We start from the raw sequence: 19790 nt of genomic DNA on the forward strand, positions 1-19790 counted from the left end.
ATTGATTTTGAAGTCTGATTTTTAAATAGTAGACAAAATGATAAACACTGTAATCACTCAAATGCTTGATATTACCAGTTGTGCTTCAAAACATCACAGCTTCACCTCTCACCTTTTAAAACTAAAGAGCAAAGCTAGGCTGAATTTCAACTCCATCACCACACCAGAATTTAAGAATTACCCTCCAATGCTTGCGGACACATGTCCTTCCACACAGCCACAAATTGGGAGAGTTGAAAGGGACCCTGGGGTCATCTAGTCCAACCCTCCAAAATATAGGATTCACAGCAAGATTTCACAGCAAGATTTGTACTACCAAAGAGACACACACATACTTATGTACACAGGCACTACTGGGGAAGAGAGCACAATCAATGCTCCTATCATGTACTAAGGAAGATAGATAGGGAGAGGATCTTTTATTAAGCATAATTAAAACAGCCATAGATTTGATTTAACGGGAATACAAAAGTGAACAATTTTTCCTGAACTTGCAGAGGAATAGTAAGCCTAATTTAGATTATTATTATTATTACTACTACTATTATTTTTAATAACTACACATAGGAAAGTGAGATGCAGGGTACCTTAGGAAAGATTGCTCCCCCCTCTTTGCAGTTTCCCTTAAAGGAAGCTTACTCGGGAGTAAATTTACCTGGCACAGAAGTAAGAAGGGAGGAAAAAACAAAAAACTGAAAGAGACAGAATGAAACGGGGGGGGGGGCATTTTCTGAGAAAAGAGGCCAGGAAGTCTTATAGAGACTGATATCAGGAGCCTTACAATAACTCTTCTGTCCAACCAAATCAAAGTTAAAACTGGACTCACATATTTTCTTAGAAGGAACACCATACTTTCATAGGCATATGCTTAGTGAAATACATACGCTGCATTTTAGCTAGAGAGAGCAATTGTGCTCAACTAGGCTTTTGCAGCAGAAACATTAGTTTCTTCACAGCACATTTCAAAATACTGGAAAAAAGACTGGAACACGGATGTAGAATCACAAACTCAACATAACATTATCTACTATCAGCTTAAAATCATACCCTCACTTAAGCTACTCGGAGGAAGACTCTTTGGAGCCTCTCTCAAATAACAAACATTTGCACCCTTCATTCTCATTTTGTTTTTGTTTTTTTCTGTTTTAAGATTGATAAGGTCCAGCATGGCTTCCCTAGATTTAAATTTTGAAGCAAGCTTGTAGTTTAAACTATGCACACTTAAGAAAGGCAGTCTGTCAGAGACAGAAGGAACAGACAACACACATAACAGACAACATGTAAACATATATATTCTCATTCTTTAGTTGGTTATCGCAAGGAGTTGGGCCGCTTCCTTTGGCTTCATTAAGTGAAATTAGTAGGAAGGTCCCACATGGTTTTATGAGCTTCCTTGCCTCTTCAAACACACCACCAGTTAATCAAACTGGCAGGGCTCACAACGCTTGGTTGACTGGGTACCCCTTTATATATGCATGCATTGCTGTTGTTGCTTTTTTTGTTTTTCTGTTTTTGGGGGGGTGTCTGGGATAGAGAAGGGAGAAAGAGAGAGGTTGATTAGGATTTGGGTAACTTGTACAGGGGGCTATTTAGGGTTTTCCTTTTCCTTGTTGCTTGGCAACTTCCTAACAGGGTTTCCTTTTAGAGAGCTCTTCTACCTAATTCCTTATTTCTTCCTTTCTCACTTATTTTCTTCCTTCCTTACTTATCTATTTCCTGGGGTTTTCCTTTCCACTCTGCCAAATCCCGCCCAATTCCTCTTGAGCTATCCCTCCTGGCAACCTCCTACCTATCGTTACAATCTCAGGAAAAGGGGCCCTACTGGACGCCCGCGCCGTGCGGTGCCAGATTGGGTGATCCCTGGATAGAGTTTTGAACCGAAAATCCCCCTTGCTTTTGGAAGCGGGCTCACGCACGATACACGTGTTACGTGGCACCGACCAGTGCGGCTGGGATTGAGACAGAAAGCAAGACCCCTTCCTGCCCCCTCCGTAAGGGCGCTCGGGAAGTTCGGAAGAAGAACTCCAGCCCCTTGCTTTCAACTGAGATGCCCGTTGCAGAGAGTCGGCTGTCTTTCCAAGCCGGGTCTCTCCGTCTTACTTTCGGACTCTCAATTGGTGCGGCTGACTGGAGGGTTTGAGAGGAGAAAGAGATAGAGCTCAGAACCCCCCTTTTGGGTCGAGCAGCAGTCCACGGTCTCTCACTCCAGCCCCTTGCTTTCAACTGAGATGCCCGTTGCAGAGAGTCGGCTGTCTTTCCAAGCCGGGTCTCTCCGTCTTACTTTCGGACTCTCAATTGGTGCGGCTGACTGGAGGGTTTGAGAGGAGAAAGAGATAGAGCTCAGAACCCCCCTTTTGGGTCGAGCAGCAGTCCACGGTCTCTCTCACCAATTGGACCAAGAGACAGGCGAGAAGGAGCGATAGAGAGGAGGGCAGAGAATTCAGTTGCCAGGAGATTCCACCCCCTTCCCACCAGTGCACTGGGTTTTTTCCTTTTCCTTATACTCACGTGTCTCCTATGATGATCCCGGGATCGATGAATAAGCCGGCTGGATCCCTCTTTGCTCCCCGGCTGAACTCCTGGGGCTTTTGATTACCGCCCGGAGGATGGCCGAGGGTCCAAAGGATCTTCCCAGGCAAAATGGCCCGGTGCCGGCTGAAGATTTCGGGGCCCCCGGTCAGCAACGCGGGAGAACCGCATGCCCCACGTTGGGCGCCAACTGTTACGGCTAAAATCTGGGTGCGGGGCTACTCTGCCACCCAGCTCATCGGACTAAGTCCGTGGGTCCCTGCGGAAGAAAATGAGCTCAGCCGGACAGGAGCAAATTGCAGAAGATCCAAGTTTATTGCGCAACAGGTTCAAGGCAAGATTGAACAGCGAGAAAGGGGTGACATGAACTTTTGAAACTCCCCCCATGTCCCAGAATACAGTGCAAAACACATCCCAGTTACATCATGAATACATTAAGGAAAGGTTGGGTTACACAGATTAACATATGGAGGAGGGAGGGGGGAATATGCAGAGCTGGAGATATGCGCAGATAAGCACATCCTGAGTGCCGGTGATGAGAAGACAATGGTCCATGTATGCATAGTCTGCCACCTGGCATTGCCCGGAGGAAAGGCTTGGCAGAGTGATTTGACAGGATTAGGGTCTTGACACCTTGCTTGAGGGATTGTGGAGGACAGGGGAGGTGTGATGGAGTCCTAGAGAAATTGAGCAAATTGGCACGTTGATTTTCTATGAATTTTATAAATTTTAGTCCCTTTTGACATTGACAATTGGAAATAAATTGATACATTGTAGCGAAGAAGAAGGTGAAGAAGACATGCCCCCCCCCTTTTCCGTAACAACCTTAAGCACCACTTTAGCTAATGGGGCCTCCTGCTGCCGTCGTGCGATTTCTGTTCTCATCCTGAAGCAAAGTTCTTACCCCGAGGTACTGTTTCTGGGTTAGAAGAGGCTGTAACTTGAAGCGCATGTAACCTGAAGCCTATGTAACCTGAGGTACCACTGAACAATAATTCATCAGATATTAAAAGCTTTCCTGAACACTGATTTATTTTTCACAACCCTCCCACCAGAAGTACCCAGTGTCTCTTTAGCTACATTCAATTTTAAGTCATACAAAGGTAAAGGTAAAGGGACCCCTGACCATTAGGTCCAGTCGGGGCCGACTCTGGGGTTGTGGCGCTCATCTCGCTTTACTGGCTGAAGGAGCCGGCGCACAGCTTCTGGGTCATGTGGCCAGCAGGACTGAGCCGCTTCTGGCGAACCAGAGCAGCGCACAGAACGCTGTTTACCCTCCCGCCAGAGCGGTACCTATTTATCTACTTGCACTTTGACATGCTTTCGAATTGCTAGGTGGGCAAGAGCAGGGACTGAGCAACGGGAGCTCACCCCGTCGTGGGGATTCGAACCGCTGACCTTCTGATCGACAAGTCCTAGGCTCTGTGGTTTAACCCACAGCGCCACCCACATCCACAGCGCCACCCATTCCACAAATCTTGGCGTGTCCTCGGGGGCCGAGGACCATGTTTCTGCCAACAGATGTTGCAGATGCAATAAAACCATGCCAGGTTGATTGAAAAGAGATGTAGCAACTTTTTCTGAAACTCTGCCCAGTGAGGCTCCAGCTTCCACCCCAGAATTTCACGTCCCGGGGAGAGAGAAGCAAACCTCTTGCAGAATGCACTGGGCCCCTGCTGCCTCCCCAGGGATGAGCCTGCCTTGCCCTGAGCTCCCTGGAAACAGAAATCCCTCTGGGCCTCCTCTTCGCCCTCCGACTCTGAAGCCAGAGCAGTTTTCGAGGGGCCAAGCGATTAATTTTAATTATGGGGGTGAGGGAGAACCCGGCCCCCTCTCTCCCTAGAGAGACAGAGCAGCTGCCTCTCCAGTCGGATCCCATTCCTAGCCAAGCACAAGAAACCTCAGCAGCCCGTCTCCAGCGAGTTTTTATTTGTGTGTGTGTGTAATAATTTGTTATTTGATTTTCCAAAATCGGAAACAATTCTAAATCCAAATATCGAATTTACTCTGAGTCTCCTGACTCCCCCCCCCCCATCCCTTCCCTGGGTCCTATTGATTCTATTTTCAACTGCGTATCAATACTTCTCCATTTCTTCATCTTCCTAAATTATCTGTGCATTCTGTTAAATTGCAAGTGTGTTTAAAATCCTGCTAATGTTTTGACCTGTTTACAATGATTTTGTATATACATCGTGAACATTTCCCATTGTTTTTTAAATTTCTTGTCTTCTTGCTTCTGAGCTTCCCAGTTAATTTTGCCATTTCGGCAGAGTCCATCCACTGGATTTGCCATTCTTCTCTGGTTGGGAGTGTTTCTTCCTTCCATCTCTGGGCTAATAGCATCAAGGCGGCTGTTGTCGGTGTTACGGTAAAAATCTGGGTGCGAGGCTGCTCAGCCACCCAGCTCGTCGGACTAAGTCCGCGGGTCCCTGCGGAGGAAAATGAGCTCAGCCGGAGACAGGAGCAAGCTGCAGAAGATCCAAGTTTATTGCGCAACAGGTTCAAGGCGAGATTGAACAGCGAGGAAGGGGTGACATAAACTTTTGAAACTTCCCTCCATGTCCCAGAATACAGTGCAAAATACATCCCAGTTACATCATGAATACATTAAAGAGAGGTTGGGTTACACAGATTACATCATGAATACATTAAGAAGAGGTTGGGTTACACAGGATTAACTTATGGAGGAGGGAGGGGGGAATATGCAGAGCTGGAGATATGCGCAGATAAGCACATCCTGATGAGAAGACAATGGTCCATGTACTGGCATTTCCTGGAGGAAAGGCTTGGCAGAGTGATTTGACAGGATTAGGGTCTTGACACCTTGCTTGAGGGATTATGGAGGACAGGGGAGGTGTGATGGAGTCCTAGAGAAATTGAGCAAATTGGCATGTTGATTTTCTATGAATTTTATAGATTTTAGTCCCTTTTGACATTGACAATTGGAAATAAATTGATATATTGTAGTGAAGAAGAAGGTGAAGAAGACATGCCCCCCCCTCCCGTATCAGTCGGATACATGAACAGTTTTCTCAAGTCCTTTGGGATCTGGGTATTGATAATTCCTAAAAGGCTGAAGGAAGCAAGAAGAAAAAAGGGAGGAAATAAAGGCACATTTCAGGTCTGTCTCAGCCTAACTCACCTCACAGGGTTCTTGTGCCCCCCCCCAATAAAAAAATTAAGGGGAAAAAACTGGATGTACATTTCCAAAATATAAGATAAAAAACAAATAAAATAAAACCTAAATACAGCAACTGTGTTTTGTGTTGTGGAGGCTCCTGTGATGTAAGTCATGGGCCCAGCCTGCTCCCTCGAATATCACTATATTATGAATCAGCCGCTTTTTGCTGGCTGAGAGAATGGCTGCTTCTTGAAAACACTGACGTGCTGGACTTAGAAGGTTTTAACAATGTATTTGGGTGGCATGCATATTTGTGGTATGATAAGGTCAAAGCGCATAAAGCGTTTAAAAACCATATTGTCAGAAAAGCACTGTTCAATGTCTGGATAAGGTATAAGGACTTGCTTGAAAATAAAACCCCAAGGTGGTTGTCACCAATGGAAGCGAAGGCTCAGAAAAAGCTCAATATGGAGGCCAAATGGCCGAAATATTGGGAAATTTTGGAACAGGAGGGAGACAGATTAAAACTGCAGAGTTTTGAAAAATTAAAAAATAGAGTGCGAGATTGGCTTCATTATTACCAGATAATGGAGGCATATAATTTGGACAAAAAAATTGGCTTCCAGGTGGAAAAATCAAAATTGGAAACAGAACTGCTAGATTCCAAAATTAAGAACTCGTCAAGAATGTATAACTTGCTGTTAAAATGGAACACTCAGGATGAAACGGTGAAATCTGCTATGATTAAATGGGCACAAGATGTTGGACATAATATTATGATGGCTGACTGGGAACAGTTATGGACCACAAGTATGAAGTTCACGGCATGTAATGCCTTAAGAGAGAATATAATGAAAATGATCTACAGGTGGTACATGACACCAGTCAAGCTTGCAAAAATTTATCATTTGCCCGATAATAAATGTTGGAAATGCAAAGAGACTGAAGGTACATTCTTTCACCTTTGGTGGACATGCCCAAGGATTAAGACTTTCTGGGAGATGATCTACAATGAAATGAAAAAGGTATTTAAATATACCTTCCTGAAGAAACCAGAGGCCTTTCTCCTGGGCATGGTCGGCCAATTGGTGCCAAAGAAGGATAGAACTTTCTTTATGTATGCTACAACAGCAGCAAGAATACTTATTGCAAAGTACTGGAAGACACAAGATCTACCCACCCGGGAAGAATGGCAGATGAAGGGGATGGACTACATGGAACTGGCGGAAATGACTGGCAGAATCTGAGACCAGGGGAAGAGTCGGTGGAGGAAGATTGGAATAAATTTAAAGACTACTTACAGAAACATTGTAAAATTAATGAATGTTAGAAGGATGTTGGAATGAAGTTATGTGGTTTTAGCAGAAATGTTATAAAGGATTAGGAAAAAACTGACTGTTAATTGGTGAAAGGAGGGAAAGCAAAGTTACATTATATTAAGATAAATTACAGGACAAAAATTTGAAGAGATGGAAAGGATTTGCTGAAATAGATAATCGAACTAGAATACAAAAAAGGGAGGTGTGAGGAGGTCAAGGAAATAAGCTAATGAAAGATAAGTTATGGGAAGGTTCGCTGTGTTTTTTAATGGATTCTATTTTTCTGTTTTTTTTTCTTTTTCTCTTTCTTTCATTTTTCCTTATTGTGATGTGTTGTTTTGTTTTTGTTTAATATGGTGTTTTTTACTTTTACTTTCTGTAACCTTTAAAACTTTAATAAATATTATTTAAAAAAAATATATCACTGGTTTGCTTCTTTCTATATACAGTGGTACCTCAGGTTACAGACGCTTCAGGTTACAGACTCCGCTAACCCAGAAATAGTGCTTCAGGTTAAGAACTTTGCTTCAGGATGAGAACAGAAATTGTCCTCCGGGGGTGCGGCGACAGAGGGAGGACCCATTAGCTAAAGTGGTACCTCAGGTTAAGAACAGTTTCAGGTTAATAATGGACCTCCAGAACAAATTAAGTACTTAACCCGAGGTACCACTGTAGAGGGTGCCTACATTCTGCATGGACTTTTCAACAATTACTTTGATAAAATACATATTTTGTCATGTGCAAATGGCTTTCGATACCGATTAGGTCCATCAATGACCATATAGCATATATTCAACCCCAAAAAACAGCGACCATTTGTTGTGGACAAAGGACAGCTGGACATAGAAAGGGGCCCATGACTTTCAATAGCTTAGGGCCTCATCCAGCCGAAATCTGGCATGCCGATGGCCATCCAACCTCTGTTTTAAAACTTCCAAGAAAGGAGATTCCTTTTTCTTTTTTAAAGATATTTATTGGAGTTTTACAAAAACATAAATTTAAAAGATCATATAAAAAGAAAGAAATACAATAAAAGAAACATAGAAAAATACATAAAATAAGAAAAAGAAGAATAAAAACAAATCCATTTTTGTAACCCTAACTCATTATCTTATTTCCTTGGCCTCCTCACACCTCCCCTTTTTGTATCCCCATTTAAATAATCAAATCAGCAAATCCTTACCCTCTTTCATTTATCTTAACTCTATATCTTAACATATTATAACTCTATATTTTCCTCCATTTTCAGTTCAATTTTGCATGCTCTTGTTAACTTTGTTGCTAATGCCACTTATTTTCAATCCAACATCATTTTTAACATTCATTAATTTTACAGTGTTTCTGAAGATAGTCTTTAAATTCCACCACCTCTTGGGGGAGAGTGTTCCACTGCCAAACAGCTTTTACTGTCAGAAAGTTTCTTTCCTGGCTACAGTGGTGCCTCGCAAGACGAAATTAATTCGTTCCGCCAGTTTTTTCTTCTTGCGAGTTTTTCGTCTTGCGAAGCACGGTTTCCCATAGGAATGCATTGAAAATCAATTAATGCGTTCCTATGGAGACCGCTTGCCTGGTTGGCGGTGCGGAGAAGGGCTTTTCTCCACACCGCAAGCCTTCAGGACAGGTCCGGGAACAGAGGGGAAGGCGCGCAGCGCTTCTCCTCTGTTCCCGGGGCTTGCGGTGGGAGGAGGGTTTTTCCTCCCCACCGCCAACATTCAGAACAGCATTCTGAATGTTGGCGGTGGGGAGGAAAGCCCTCCTCCCACCGCAAGCCTTCAGGACAGGTCCGGGAACAGAGGGGAAGGCGCGCAGCGCTTCTCCTCTGTTCCCGGGGCTTGCGGTGGGAGGAGGGTTTTTCCTCCCCACCGCCAACATTCAGAACAGCATTCTGAATGTTGGCGGTGGGAAGGAAAACCCTCCTCCCACCGCAAGTCTTCAGGACAGCCATCCGAAGGCTGGCGCGGGGAGAAGGTCTCTCCGCCCCACCACCAGCCTTCGGAGGAGGTCCGAGGACAGTGGGGAAGACGCGCTGCGCTTCCCCGCTGTCCTGGAGATTTCCCTATGGGCTTTAGTCTTGCGAAGGAAGCCCATAGGGAAATTCGTTTTGCGAAGCGCATCTGTCAGGGAATCAGGAGCAGGAGCACTGGGGAGAGAGGAATGGGAGAGCGAAGGGGAAGAATCCGAGGGCAGCGTAGGGGAGTATGACAGTGGCCCGAGAGATTCCATGAGCTTCTCCAGCGAATCAGAAGATTCCCAGAAGGGGGCGCCCATGGTCAGGGCAAGGGGGGTCCCAGGGGGGACGGACCAGAAACAAGGAGCCAGAGGGGAACCCCAAAGCAGCAGTGGAGGATCGGGACCAGTTTCCCCACCAGAGCGTAGTGGGGGGGAGGAGTCACATGTGTCAGGGGCAGTGTCTCCTCCAGAGAGGGAGTCAGGGCTGACCACGCCTCCATCGGAGAGTGGGGGAACGGAAGGGAGGTCAGTTGCAGCTAGCCCCCCCGAAGGGAGAAGCAGTGAAAGCAGCAGTGAAACGGTCAGGAGGAAAGTTGCTGGCTGGGCGCGCGCGCCAAGTTCAAATGTGCAGGCGCGCGGAACAGCAGGAGACCCGGATGGGGAACCAGCTCCTAAAGCCCGCTGGAGGGAGGGGGAAGACTCAGGGGATTCAGCGTCAGAAGAGTCTAGAAAGGGCGAGACCCCAACGGCCAGGCGGACCCAGAGGAGGAAAGAGCAGAGAAAGAGGTGGAGCAAGGCTAGAGTCTTAAACTGGTGTCTGGGGGGAGGAGATTCAGACGGAGCTTCAGCGGTCTAGAGTTTGAGACGTAGAGCTGCGCGCTGCGGCTCTGGAAGTGAAACTGAACTTCAATAAAGACTTTCGTACTTAACAATGAAGCGGCGTTGGTCCTTTGTGAGCTGGGACCTAGGGTAGCTCTGACAGCATCAAAAAACGGAAAACCCTTTCGTCTAGCGGGTTTTTCGTCTTGCGAGGCGTTCGTCTTGCGGGGCACCACTGTATTTAGTTGGCATCTCCTTGCTTGCAACTTGAAGCCCTGAGTTCGAGTCCTACCACCCAGAGCAGGAGAGCACCAGCTCCCTCCCTCTTCCCTGCCACCAAACACTGGAAATTCTTTTTTTCCCCGCCCAAAGACAGCTATTGCAACCATTTTAATAAAACGCGCGTGCACGTCGCTCGCCAGGCGAAGCGCGCGCGCGCGCGGCGCGTTCCCGGGACACAGGGGCTACTGCGCGTGCGCAGAGAGACTAGCAACCTCCCGCGCCTCCTCCTCCTCCTCCTCTCCGGCAGAGGGCGCTCTCCCTCCGCGCCCAGCCCACTTCCGGAAGGAACTCTCGCGCGCCGGGCCGCGTTTCCGGCCGGGCCCTTTTGAGCGGCGGAGCCAAGATGGCGGCGCCCAGGCTGGCCTAACGTGCTGGGCGAGGGGAGGAGGGTCGGCGGGGCCATGGCGGGGAAGGCGGCGGCGGGCGCCGGTCGGACGGTGCTGGTGCGGGGCCTGCCGCCCTCGGCCTGCGCCGCCGAGCTGGAGAGGGAGTTCGGCCGGGCGGGGCCGGTGCGGCGGGCGGTGGCCGTGACGGAGCCCGGTGAGCGGGGACGGGGGGGGGAGGCCGGGCGGGAGGGAAGGGGCCGCTTACATCCCCCCCCGCGACCCACCAGGGGCTGCCCCACCCCCGCCGCCCCTCCTCTGAGGTTGGGCTTGGGGGCTGGGCTAGATGACCCCGCGGGGTCCCTTGTTCTAGGCAGTGCTTTGTCCTTCCCTAAAGATGTTTGGGGTTACTCTCATTTTCCTGTTACAGATAGGTAGCCGTGTTGGTCTGCCATAGTCAAAACAAAATTTTTTTTTCCCTTCCAGTAGCACCTTAAAGACCAACTAAGTTAGTTCTTGGTATGAGCTTTCGTGTGCATGCATTTTCGTGTGCATTTCTTCAGGTATCTGAAGAAGTGTGCATGCACACGAAAGCTCATACCAAGAACTAACTTAGTTGGTCTTTAAGGTGCTACTGGAAGGAATTTTTTTTTTCTCATTTTCCTATTCCTATTGAAATACTGCCTCTCAATGAGGCCAAACTTGGATTCACAAAATGTTGAGGGGTACGTGCACCCCGGTGTCCCTCCAGAAAAAAACATTATTATTATTATTATTAACCACTGGCAACAGCACCACCAGTCAGTACTATCACTGGATCATGGAGCCCACCTGGCACCAGAATGAGCCCCCCCCCAACAAGGCATCTTTCCTGGCAGTTGTTGTTGTTTAGTCATTTAGTCATGTCCGCCTCTTCGTGACCCCCTGGACCAGAGCACGCCAGGCACTCCTGTCTTCCACTGCCTCCCGCAGTTTGGTCAGGCTCATGCTGGTAGCTTCGAGAACACTATTTGTGACCCCTGCGTCTCCCCCCCAGAAAAAAGCACTGATTATTATTATTATTATTAATAACCACTGGCACCACCACCAGTCAGGACCACCTGTGCATCACGGAGCCCACCTGGCACCAGAGTGCGCCTCCCCAACAAGGCATCTTTCTTGGCTGTGCTGCACATTGCAGCTTTTCAGATTACGAACGTGGCAAAGTGTTTACTTCCGGGTTTGCTGCACATGCAGACGCAGAAGTGCCATATCACACTTCATGAATGCGCAGTAGCAGCACTATGTTTATGGACTTTTCGGGGTGTGAACGGCACTCCGAAACGGATCACGTTCGTAAGTAGAGGTACCACTGTAGAGCCAGTTGGCATAAGGTTGCCATGGCATCTCCTTCAAATGAAGCCTCTTTCTTCATATGAATTATGCTTAAAATATTTTATATGGTTCTGGTTATCTACCTAACCGCCACCCCAAGCCTTTTTCTTGAATTACAGGGTGGGTGGAGTGACATGGCTTTCCCTATCTTATATGTGATATTTGTTCCCTAGCCAAGTTGCTGACCTTTGCTCTATGTTTTTATTATTATTATTATTTGGAAAGACACCTTGAGTTCCTTGCAGCAAGAAAATGAGTTTAATAAGCTTAGCCCGTCGTAATAATATTAATATGCCTTTAAATCTGTTGGATAGGCAAGAAAACCTGTCGTGGGTTTGGCTTTATCACTTTCTCCTTGCCGGAAGACGCTCAGAGAGCCATCCAGGAGATCACAGCCTTTGGGAAACGCAAGATCACGGTAGCCCTTGCTAATCCGAAACCACGGCAGAAAGGAAAGAAGAAAGAAGGTAAGTTCAAGGTCTTTTTTTTGTGGGGTGCCAGGATTTTCTGTGCGCTGCTGTTGACACTTAGCACCAGTTTTGCTGAGCACAGTTAGAAAGACAGAAGAGGCTTGTCTTTGGTCCCACGTGACCTGCGCTGCCTTCGAGGCTTCCAGCCCCCTTTCTGACATGTTCTTCCAGTCCAGAAGATGGGTTTTGATTTCCTTACAGTACACAATTTCAAGACATTACCAATAAATAAAAAAAATAAAAAATTGTCCAGTAGCACCTTAGAGACCAATACATTCGCAGTTATACCTCTGCAGTGGAACAAACCGCCTCTACAGCCAGCAGGGAAGTGGCCACTTAACAGGCTAGTGGAAAAGAAAGGATTCCTGTCAGGTGGACTGAGGTAGGAGGGATGCAGCCACCTGCCTCCACTCCAATAACCTGCTTGTTTCCTATGCTGGCTATGAAGGAATTGGCTCCCCCGCCCCCCAACCAGCAGAGCAACCAGGTGAGCTGGGATGGAAGGGTCCATTCACTGCCACTTCATGGCCTATGGGATTCCTAGACAGCTGTGGCTACCAGGAAAGTTCTTAAAATACAAATCTGGGCTATATGTATGAAGAGGAGGACTGTTGGCGGAGCTGGCAGAGGAGCCGCTTGTTCCTTGCCTTCACTCGCCTCTCCAGCAGCGCCTTTACGCTTTGCCTGTCCTGCCTGGCGGCTTGAAAAGGGAGAAGATCCCTTGTCTGCTGGAGTTTCTCTCCTGCTCCAAACAAAATAAAAAAATTCCTTCCAGTAGCAACTTAGAGACCAACTAAGTTTGTTATTGGTATGAGCTTTCATGTGCATGCACACATCTTCAGATACCTCTTCTGATACATGCACACGCATCTGAAAAAGTGCGCATGCACACAAGCTCATACCAATAACAAACTTAGCTGGTCTCTAAGGTGCTACTGGAAGGATTTTTTTTATTTTGCTTCGACTACGGCAGACCAGCACGGCTACCTACCTGTAACTCTCCTGCTCCAGGCATGGTGGCGGCGTTCTTCAGCTGCGTCTCACGGGCTTTTGACAGGAGGTTCTCGTAAGCACATCAGAAGAGTCTGGCTGCTGGATCAGACCAAAGGGGGGTCACATCCAGTTGCAGAAGAAAATAATCTTCCCACCTGCTCAAGACCCTGTTGTGTTGGAGAAGACCTCCACCAGCCAGACTCTCTTCTGAGCTGATCCATAGACTGTTCAGCTTACATACAGAAGTTAATGTCTTTTGTAGGTATGGCAAGGTTCTCACACCTGGTTAATAAGAAACCACAATAAATAAACGGCTCAGGACCACAATCCCTCAAGGAGCGCCTCTTTCCATATGACCCTACCCAGACCCTGAGATCATCCTCTGAGGCTCTTCTTCGTGTGCCGCCTCCTCAAGAGGTCCAGCGGGTGGCAACACGAGAACAGGGTCTTCTCTGCAGTGGCTCCCCGTCTGTGGAATGCTTTCCCCAGGGAAGTTCGCCTGGCGCCTTCATTACACACCTTTATGCGCCAGGCAAAAACGTTCCTTTTTAACCAGGCCTTTGGTTGATCTGATTGACATCCAATACCCTTTTAGAATGTGGCTCTTTTGGGTTTCTTCTATTGGGTTCTTGTTTTTAATTTGATTTTATATATGATGATTTTGTTTGTGAACCGCCCTGAGACCTCCGGGTATAGGGCAGTGTACAAATCCTAATAATAATAATAATAATAATAATAATAATAATAATAATAATAAATAGCTTTGTGGGGAGAACACAGGGAAGCAGCATTGCTAGTCAAAAACCCTCACACTTTCCATACTTCCTTCACCCTTTCGTGCTGACTCTGTAAGAGAGACGTGGCCTTAAGATAGAAGCAAGCTCAGTCCTATTACAGTCCCCGGTCCTTGCAGACCCCAGACCCGTCCAGTCCAGCCTCCTGTTCTCAGACTGACCAACCAGATGCTTGGGCCCATGGGAGGCTTGTGGGTGTGACCTGAGCGCATCAGCACTTGTGCCTCGTGATGATTCCTCCGCTGTGTTCTTAGTGTGTCATTGTCCTTGCCGTGTCCCATTTGCTTTGGTTCCAGGTGCCTCTGAGGCCCCCCAGCGAGGGAAGAAGCCCCCAAAGGCAAAGGGAGCCTCCAAAAAAGCCAGGCTGATCATTCGCAATCTGAGTTTCAAGGTACGAGCCGAAGGCAGGGGAGTCGCCTGCTTCTTTGATGGGGCTGGGGCTCTCTTTCTGAGCCACCCCCATTCTTTTCTTGGAATGAGGCCATTAAAAGTGGACTGGCAGGGTTAATATTTCACGGCACTCCTGTCTGAGATTCAGAGCGCTGACGTAGTGCTGTTTCGCAGAATCGTAGAGTTGGAAAGGGCACCCCAGGGTCATCTAGTCCAACTCCCCGAGAGACGACCATCCAGCTGTTCATTTCTTAGCAGCTTTTTGGTGTAAATCAGTCTTTAACATCAGCAGCAACATCTAGACCATCGGAGCGTTTCAGCCCTATTCTTGAGTTTGTTTAAAATCTAAAACAGCTTATCTTGCATTCCTTTCTTTGAATTTTGCCATTTAGATTTTTTAAACCTTTTTGTAAAGGCAATACTAAAATTTTCACAGCCGAGTCCTCAACTCTTTATTACTGTGCTTGGCTTTCTGCAAGTTGGGCTGTGTCTAAAACTTGCTAATTAGGTTTTCAAACCTTTTTTGTAAACTCAGATTTAGAAACTGTACCTTTGAGTCCTCATTCCTTTATTACTGTGCTTCGCTTCACCTAGGTCGAGCTAGGATTATAACACTTCCAAATTTTTGGGAGTTTTACCCCCTTTCTTTGAATTTGGTCATTTAAGGTTTATGATTTCTCTATTTGCTTCTGAGGAAACTGAATAGCTCAGTGAAATGAGGTTTGTAGCCGGCATCCCGTTAAGGCCTTGCTCAATTCTAGGTTTTTCTAATTTTCCCCTTAAACTTTTTGATTTTTATTATTTAGTTTGTTTCTATAATATTTCTAGTCGATTACTTCTCATTTCAGGGATTTTCACGGTATTTCATTTGTTTTGTGTAATTTGGTGTAAATCACAGCTGAGCGCTCCATTTAATGGAGCAGTAATAGGAGCCCCAAGCCCCCCTTTTGGATTTCCCACCAGAGAGCACAGTCTGCTCACAGAACATGGGAGCAGCAGCCCAGATCCCTCCTAAGACTTGGGGTTTTTGAAAAATACACAAAGCACTGTGATGAATTCTGCCATTGGTCTCATTTCTTCTCTCCTTAGTGCACAGAAGATGACCTGAAGGCTGCGTTCTCTCAGTTTGGCACAGTGCTGGAAATTACCATCCCCAAGAAACCAGGTATGGCCAGGTGGCCTGGTGGGAAAGGGCCGGTGGGGCGCTACTGGGGGAGGAAGGTAGCATTCCATTTAAACTGCACACCTGTCCTGGATTATCCCAAGCCATTCATGGATCACTGCGTTCCCCTTTGGAACTAGCAGTCGGAGATAGGAGCACTGGCTGCCTCATGTTTCTGCTGTCCGCCGTCTTCAGCTGAAGAATGAAGTCCCACCTGGCTTCTTGGTTATGACTCTGGCTGCTCCTCTTGTCTCCCTATAAGTGGAATCCCATGCGCAGGCTACAAATATTTTTTTTAAATAATCAGAATTAAGTTGCTTTCCTGTCGCTTCCAGATGGAAAGATGCGTGGCTTTGCCTTTGTGCAGTTCAAGAACGTCCTGGAAGCAGGGAAGGCCCTGAAGGGGATGAACATGAAGGAGATCAAAGGTGAGTCTGGCGCTTTCTTAAAAGGAGCCGCGTGATTTGAGGTTCTCTCTGGGTGTTTATGTCGGATGGGAGCTGCCTGTGCATAGGGTCAGGTGAGATAATACTTGTTCATCTATTGCTCTTGATATCCCACCTTTTTCTGCAAGGAGCTGTGAATCTCCACAACAACCCTGTGAGGTAGGTCATGCTGAGATTCAGCGACTGGCCCAAAGTCACACCCAGCCAGCTTCATGGCCGAGCGGAAGGGATTTGAACCCGGGTCTCCCGGGTCCTAGCCTGACGCTCTCCCCACTTCCCACCACTGACTCTCTCTTTTTTTATAATATATTTATTAAGGTTTAGGAATTTATATAAAACAGAAAAAACAGAACAATAAAAAACAAAAACAATAAAAATACATACAATCCAAACAGAACACATACAAAACAAGTATGATTTCCATCCCTTATATTCATAAAACTTACTTTCCTGACCTCCTCATACCTCCCCTTTCTGTATTACATTCTCTAATTAAGTCAATTCAGCAAATCCTTCCCCTAATTTCTATATAATTTTTAGCCTTTCTTTTCTTAATCACATAATCATTACAGCTTTTAACCCCTTAATTTCTGAATCAACATCGTTCTAGCCTTCAATAATTTTGCAGTGTTTCTTAAGATAGTCCTTAAATTTCTTCCAATCTTCTTCCGCCGTCTCTTTTCCCTGGTCTCGAATTCTGCCGGTCATTTCTGCCAGTCCCATATAGTCTATCACTTTCATCTGCCATTCTTCCACGGTGGGTAGATCTTGTGTCTTCCAATACTTTGCGATGAGTATTCTTGCTGCTGTTGTAGCATACATAAAAAATGTTCTGTCCTTCTTTGACACCAATTGGCCGATTATACCCAGGAGAAAGGCCTCTGGTTTCTTCAGGAAGGTATATTTAAATACCTTTTTCATTTCATTATAAATCATTTCCCAGAAAGCCTTAATCCTTGGGCAAGTCCACCAAAGGTGAAAGAATGTACCTTCAGTCTCTTTACATTTCCAACACTTATTATCAGGCAAGTGGTAAATTTTTGCGAGCTTGACTGGAGTCATGTACCACCTATAAATCGTTTTCATAATATTTTCTTTCAAGGCATTACATGCCGTAAATTTCATACCGGTGGTCCACAACCGTTCCCAGTCCTCAAACATAATGTTATGACCAATATCTTGTGCCCACTTGATCATAGCTGATTTTACTATTTCATCCTGTGTATTCCATTCCAACAGCAAGTTATACATTTTTGACAAGTTCTTAGTTTTGGATTCTAGTAATTCTGTCTCCAGTTTTGATTTTTCCACCTGGAAGCCAATTTTCCTGTCTGACTTAAAAACCTCCATTATTTGGTAGTAATGGAGCCAATCTCTCACTTTACCCACCACTGACTCTCCTGCTGGTCCTCTTGTGCTGGGAATGCTGGAACATCCGCAGGAGAGTTGAATATGCGGGGTGTTCAGACAGTGGGGCTGACTGACTTCGGCTCTCCTCTGCACATGCACAGACACCATGACTTTTCATTTCATAAAATTTGCACACCGCTTGACTGTTTATAAAAAAAAAAAGCCCTCAAAGTGGTTTACAAAAATATGAAACACAAAAAAAATTGACGTGGGGATTGCAGCCCTCCTTTAAAACATAGGAAAGTTAAAATACTAAAACGGATTAAAATTACCTCCATTTTCTAAGCATCTGGACAGGCCCGTCGAAACAATTTTAGCAGGTGCCAGAAAATTGTACAGCGAAGGCTGGTGTCAAGAGGCAGGGAGTTCCAGAGGGTAGGGGCTGCCACACTAAACAGTTGAGTTCTTACGAATGGGAAGCAGGTATCATGTGGCACCTACAGCAGTGGCAGTTCCTCAGATGGAATCAGTCCCTGGGATTTGTAGCTGCGCTGCTCCCTCGCCAAGCCAGCCTTAGAGCTCTCGCCCTGACCTAGCCATTGTGATCCACGCACCTCCAGACTGGATTATTGTAACTCGCTCTACGTGGGGCTGCCCTTGAGACTGACCCAGAAACTCCAGCGGGTGCAGAATGCCGCGGCGAGACTCCTTAAGGGGTCCTCGCTGCGAGATCACATTCACCCGGTGCTATACCAGCTGCACTGGATCCCGGTGGAGTACAGGATCAGGTTTAAGGTGCTGGTTTTGACCTTTAAAGCCCTATACGGCCTAGGACCCTTGTACCAACGGGACCGCCTCTCCTGGTATGTCCCACAGAGGAACTTACGGTCTTCAAACAAAAACATCTAGGAGGTCCTAGGCCACAGAGAGGTTAGGCTGGCCTCAACTAGAGCCAGGGCTTTTTCGGCTGTGGCTCCGATCTGGTGGAACACTCTGTCACAAGAGACCAGGGCCCTGCGGGACTTGACATCCTTCCGCAGGGCCTTTGGCCAGGGCACAGCCTGACTCCCTCCTTCGGCAATCTTCACGGAGCTCTGGCCCAATGGTTGCCAGTGGTTTAATTTGAATTAATTTTATAAGGAATGATTTTAGAGTGTTGTGTTGTGTTGTACTGTTGTACTGTTTTATTGTTGCTAGCCGCCCTGAGCCCGGCTTCGGCTGGGGAGGGCGGGATATATATATTTTTTTTATAATATTTTTATTCAAGAATTTTTTCCATATAAACATAACATACATAAACATACAAAGACAAAAACAAAACAAAAAACATGTACCATTTCATATCCTAATTTCTTATACCTTTCTTCCCCGACTTCCTCATGCCTCCCTTTTCTGTATTCCAAATTCTTATCGATTACTCAGCAAATCTTCCCTTATTTTAATTTAGATTTAAACTAATCTTCCTTATTCTCCTTGTCTTAACCATTGCTAATAGTAACCATTTACTTTCCAGTCCAACATCATTCTAACTTTCATTAACTTTGTGATATTTCTTTAATTTCTTTAATTGAATTTTTTCCATTCTTCTTGCGCTGCTTCTCTTCCCTGGTTTCGGATTCTGCTCGTCATTTCTGCCAAGCCCATGTAGTCTATCACCTTCATCTGCCATTCTTCCAGTGTGGGTAGTTCTTGCGTCTTCCAGTACTTCGCAATGAGTATTCTAGCTGCTGTTGTAGCATACATAAAGAAAGTTATATCCGTCTTTAACACCCCTTGGCCGACAATACCCAAGAGAAAGGCCTCTGGTTGGGAGGGCGGGATATAAATAAAATTTATTTATTGTTATTATTTCCCTCCGCAGAGCGCCCGGTGGCCGTGGACTGGGCCGTGGCCCGGGAGAAGTACCAAGCGATGCAGGCAGCGGCATCTCCAGCAGGTGAGTGGCTCCGGGGCAGGAGTCATCCTGCTCTGGGCATCTCAGGCAGGTGGGTGAAATGGCCCAATCTTGACCTCAGGCCAACCAGCTGAGAGTGGCAGGGGGAAATTGAGAACATTTATCCCGAGTCTTTGTAGCCAGGCAATTGCCTGTGTGAGACTGTCTGGTTCTGAGAGCAGAGCTGACCTTCAGAAGCAACAAACCCCGCTCCCTGCCCAGCAAGCATGGAAGGGGAGTGCCCTCTTGCTTATTCATTTCATAAATGTATTTTTAAAGGCATTTTTAATCTTTTGTTGGAAGCCGCCCAGAGTGGCTGGGGAAACCCAGCCAGATGGATGGGGTAGAAATAATAAATTGGGGTAGAAATAAATTATTATTATTATTATTATTATTATTATTATTATTATTATTATTCATAACGTGTATGCACTCGTTGATTCTTTTTTAAAAAACAAACCATCAAAGCAGATAAAAGAATAAAATCATCATTGAAAAAATAACGGCAATCATTTACGACTTTAGACGAGCTGAA

At 46.2% G+C, this 19790-nt stretch overlaps 2 protein-coding genes and 1 long non-coding RNA gene across 5 annotated transcripts in view; 1 reads left to right on the plus strand and 2 right to left on the minus strand.

Annotated features, from left to right (window-relative positions):
* Window positions 1-2960: 2960 nt before the first annotated feature.
* On the minus strand, window positions 2961-5510 carry LOC310743182. Its single transcript, XR_014538863.1, has 2 exons — window positions 5353-5510; window positions 2961-3154 (listed from the first exon to the last, which is right to left on the minus strand). It is a non-coding gene; the product is annotated as an uncharacterized lncRNA (long non-coding RNA).
* Window positions 5511-6103: 593 nt separating this feature from the next.
* PPP6R2 (protein phosphatase 6 regulatory subunit 2) overlaps window positions 6104-19790 on the minus strand; it is a 1004265-nt gene continuing 990578 nt past the window's right edge. Inside the window, exon 29 of the transcript XR_014538743.1 lies at window positions 6104-6485. The gene's annotated coding sequence lies outside the window, so the exon portion shown is untranslated. The remainder of the gene's footprint in view (window positions 6486-19790) is intronic.
* The window catches only part of RBM28 (RNA binding motif protein 28), a 29851-nt gene continuing 20427 nt past the window's right edge, over window positions 10367-19790 (plus strand). Inside the window, exons 1-6 of one of the 3 annotated variants that reach the window (XM_083572708.1) lie at window positions 10367-10560; window positions 12032-12184; window positions 14271-14365; window positions 15454-15529; window positions 15862-15954; window positions 19184-19258. In XM_083572708.1, the coding sequence (XP_083428834.1) occupies window positions 10422-10560; window positions 12032-12184; window positions 14271-14365; window positions 15454-15529; window positions 15862-15954; window positions 19184-19258 (631 nt within the window). In that variant the 5' untranslated portion in view covers window positions 10367-10421. Of the gene's footprint in view, window positions 10561-12031; window positions 12196-14270; window positions 14366-15453; window positions 15530-15861; window positions 15955-19183; window positions 19259-19790 lie in introns of all 3 variants that reach the window. The other 2 variants (XM_083572709.1, XM_083572710.1) reach the window with 2 other exon arrangements.

This window comes from Podarcis filfolensis (assembly GCF_964270895.1).
Source record: "Podarcis filfolensis genome assembly, chromosome: 10".
Lineage (NCBI taxonomy): Eukaryota > Metazoa > Chordata > Lepidosauria > Squamata > Lacertidae > Podarcis > Podarcis filfolensis.